Source organism: Vicia villosa, linkage group LG6 (genome assembly GCF_029867415.1).
Source record: "Vicia villosa cultivar HV-30 ecotype Madison, WI linkage group LG6, Vvil1.0, whole genome shotgun sequence".
NCBI classification, from domain to species: domain Eukaryota; kingdom Viridiplantae; phylum Streptophyta; class Magnoliopsida; order Fabales; family Fabaceae; genus Vicia; species Vicia villosa.
The window spans coordinates 143,238,019-143,242,513 of record NC_081185.1 but is presented as its reverse complement, the minus strand read 5'-3'; the positions used below and the strand labels follow the sequence as shown (position 1 = coordinate 143,242,513).

General features: G+C 33.3%; 1 protein-coding gene across 1 annotated transcript; it reads left to right on the top strand.

Annotated features, from left to right (window-relative positions):
- The first annotated feature begins 659 nt into the window (after positions 1–659).
- On the top strand, positions 660–2,365 carry LOC131614877 (uncharacterized). Its single transcript, XM_058886415.1, has 4 exons — positions 660–814; positions 895–1,411; positions 2,140–2,217; positions 2,314–2,365. The coding sequence occupies exons 1-4, from the start codon at positions 733–735 to the stop codon at positions 2,363–2,365; spliced, it is 729 nt and encodes a 242-aa protein (XP_058742398.1). The 5' UTR covers positions 660–732.
- The last annotated feature ends 2,130 nt before the right edge of the window (positions 2,366–4,495 follow it).

Here is a 4,495-nt window from a genome sequence, read left to right as displayed (position 1 = left end):
TATTATGAATAAAAACAAATATATTATTGCTAGTATATTATTATTATTTTAAAGGATGCAACATTATTATTATAATATATATAAATGAAAATGAGTATGTTTCCATTTTTCAAAAATAAAATGAAAATATTTTCCAGAAAAATAATGAAAATAAATAAATAACATAAAGAAAAAAAGTAGAAATAACATAAAGAAAAATAAATACATTATAACTAATATTTTATTATTATGTTTTTTAAAAGAACATTATTATCATAGTCAATTTTTAATTTCAAATCAATGCCAGTATTACATTGTATGCCAGTATTACTTCAATGCCACTTGATTAAAAACTATTTTATCAATGACACATAAACTAATTACTGAGAGATTAAATCTTAAAAATATTTAAATTTCATAAACGAAGTCAATTCATGAAGCGATGCCATAATTGATTTATATAGAATCAACATAAAGATATTTTGTATAGATACATTGGTTTTTAAAATCTCATAAATACATTTATTAATTTTCAAATTTAAGATTCGATTTTAGGAAATCATATTATTTTAAAAAAACAACGTCTCTGAGAGCCAAAAAAAAACAACAACAACAACAACGTCCCTATAAATAGTGGCCAAGTGCATATCAAAGGATAGATCTTGTGGAAGAAACAAGAAACGTCAGGAGAACTTTTTTTTTCTCTGTGTCAAACTCATCTCATCATCATTGTGTTCTCTGCTGCTTATTGAAATGGAAAATTGGAGAAAAGACCAAGGGATCAGTAATCATCAAGTGGGTCATTGGAAATCCTCATCATTGGAGACACATTTGGGTGAAGTGTTTTTTCTTTTCCCATTCTTTGGTTTGGTTTTGTACTTTCTTTTGATTCTTTTTACTTCTTTTGGTTCACAGATAACCGGCATATGAATATGCATTCCAATGGGATGAACTGGGTAGACTATGCTATCAAAGAGGCATTTGACGATGAAAAATTCAGGTTTTGGGCTGACAACAACGGCTTTACCTGCAACATTCCATTGCCCGATCCCAACATGTACGTTAACGATCCACATCACAATCAAGATTTGGATAGAGAAGTAGAGGCAAGAGATAACATGAAAAAAAGGGGCCACGAGGCTTTGATTATCGATAATTCTCATCGTTTGAAACAGTCCTTCACAGGTCTTGGATGGGGACTCGGACCTACTGGATGGGAGGATGATAACAAAGGAGTAATAAAATCTCCCGAACCAAGCTATGTTGCTGAAGGATGGAGATCAAAGGAGTACACTGGTGGTGAGTTGCATGACATGTATCAAGCAAGAAATAGTGGGAACAGAAATTGGGGAACATGGGAAGGAAATAACATAAGCACAGAAAATAGCATGTCATGGTCTAAGAACGATGCATATCAGCATGATAATAATGAGTATAAGTTGAATCCGGAAAGAAGAAATAGAGGAAGAGGAAGAGGAAGAGGAAGAGGAAGAGGGAGCAGAGGAGGAGGAGGAAGAAGAGGAAGGAGAGGAAACTATACTCCCAGTTTATGGTAAATTTCTTGGATGGCAAGAATGTTAAATGCTGGGTTTTTGAAAAAGCAGTTGAGGATATAGGATTTGTTATTGAGGTGTTATAGTATTATTAGTTTAAAATATGTGTCTCTTATATTGAATAAATGCAATGACAAACATATACATAATTATATTGGATTGAAATGATTAAAATCAATGATTAAATTTCTTTAACTAATAAATATTGTATGGAGTTTTTTTTTTTTTTGACCAAATAAATATTGTATGGAGTTAAAATCCAAACATTTGTGTGATTATAATTAAAGTCAAACGTTTATAAGGTTTAGTGTTTATCATTGATTAACAATATTATAAGTATTAATTATATAGTTGATACATACAAATTAAATTTTATACAAAAATAAAGTTTATGTAAAAAAAAATTGTTAGAAGCGGTTTTGACCAAATTAGAAAAATGAGTAAATATAGTGGTGTTTGATTTAGAATAATAATGCAAGTGTTATTAAGTGGGGAAATAGTTTTATATTGGATATGAGTGTGGTTACTTAAACATTTATAAGTGAGAGAACTCAATCACTTATCACCTTAAAATTTTGGGTGAGTAAATTGTGTGTTTCTCACAAAGGTGTCTAGTTCGACACTATGTATCAATGCTTCCTACTGAAAAACTCCTCCGACAAAAACTACTATTGCTTTGTGGAATGTTTGTATGCATAATGTGTTTAATATCAAAATTATTGCTTAAAATTATTTATGCATGGTTGTTTTAAATGATTAATACTTACATAATTTATTATAGAAATTCTATTACACCTTTGGCCAGATCACTAATGAGTAATGTGGTAGATTAGTTTATGAAGAGAAAGATGACGTGTAGTTGGAGACTCAGATATTCATGGACTCTCCTATAATCTTCTAACATAACACACCAAATTTATAGTGGATTTTTAATCTCCTCGATTCAAAGGATTTTTAAACTTGCTTTAAATACATCACAAGTCACCTCTTAAATGAGTCGTAATGTTTGCAAAATATTTAATTGCAAAGATTAAGAAAAAGTTTCATGAACATGTGCAATAAAGAGACATTATGATGTTTCAGATTTTTCACACAGCTTCAGGAAGCAATTGATTGCACTGAGGGATCAATTGATTGTTACATATGTAACATTAAAAAATATGAACATTTTCACTAAACAATCTATTGTGGGGGGAAGGGGCAATCAATTATGAGGTCAATTTTCAAGGCAAATCGTGACCCTACAATTGGTTGCTTCTAGAGATCAATAGATTGTTCCTTTCAAATTTTCAACTTTTCACAAACAGAGGCATACCAACAATTGATTTATTAAATGAAGCAATCGATTGGTTCTTTTAAAAACTTGAAATTTTGCTTTTTAAAATATGTGGCTTGATTGCAAATGTTTTTTAAACCATTGTCAGCATCTTTTGGATGGATTTGACCTTCCTTTCCCCCCCGACTTTTGCATAAAAGGATGGTCACTCAAAAGGTTGTTCTCGAAAATTCAACAATTATAGCCTTCTTGAGCTCCGTTCACCTCAAATGAGAGTTGTGAAAGTCGATTATTATATGACCGCAATCTTTCTTTCTTCTGAATGATCTAGGTCAGGGCTGCTTCGGTTATCACATATCGTCGACACTTAGTTGCATCGAAAATCTCTTATGTAATTCTACCATAGAATCGATATGTCCATCCGGTAGGCCGTTGAACCATAGCTGAACTAGCCCAATCAAGGTTAATGCAAACAATTTGTATTTGGAGGCACCAGTGATAGTGAAGTAACTCAACTATTTGTTTACGAGCTGCGTATGTTTAACAAGATCCCCCTTTATGTCATAGTCTGTTAGCTTTGGAGGCTTTTCCATAAACTTGGAGATTTTTCTTTCCAAGATTTGTATCGACGATGGGTGCTTTGGTTGCACCTTATCCTAGTGATTCCTGCTTGAGCGGGGGAGGAAGCATGACTGCTCTGTTCTTCTTCAGGGCTCAGAGGAGGAGTTTGGTGTTTTTTACTTCTATGATGATCCTTCATTCTAGGAGCCTCGTCTATTTTTGTCCCGACTAGCTTCGGGACGACAACATGAGTCTTTCTCGAAGTGTTGGAGCGGTATAGCGGCAAGCAACAAAAGTTTTGGAAATATTTATCTGGGAATTTATCGTGTCCACAAAGATTAGTGCTACTGAACTGCCGTTCGACGGATTCTTAGTTCTTGAGTTCGGGTTAAAATGGGTTTAGACGGTAAATGCGGAAATTTAACTTATGAACATAAAATAAATTCATTCTTGATAGAGAATAGCTTATCTGGTTTGAATCTAGACTACTCCTCACATACTTAGATTTATCACTCCGCCGTACTCAATCTACAATACTCGTCAGAATCACCACATATCCCTCACATCAATGTCCATGTCTGCAACACCGACAGAGTTCAACTATATTGCTCTTTCGACGATGTCTCAACCGATCGAACAACACAGAAGCATTAAACTCAGATATTAAGTGGATGTTAACCCCAATCCTATGTCTAAAATCAAAAGCTAATAGATATCCCCCTAATCAAGATTTGTGATGTCTATTTCTACAACAACACAAATCCAAAGCAATTAAGCAAAAAGATCAGAAAAACACTAATTAAGATTTATAAAGCAAACTTTATACAACTAGTAGAAAAAGCAACAAACATCCATGGGTTTAGAGTATTTACATACAAACTCACCAAAAGAGAAATACAAAGAGAAGAGAAGAAGAGGAACCAAACATTTCTTGGTTTGTCAACACCAATCGATGAGAAATTCGACCTCCGATCATCCGATTACAAGCTCCAATGGTGTTTCCAAGCTAAATCTACCCAAAAATGACCTTGGATGAGTTGGGGTTCAAAAATACCCAAAACATAACCTAAGAAATCTGATTTTCGCCTATTTATACAATTTTGAGTTCTGTCCAGCGCGCGTCGCG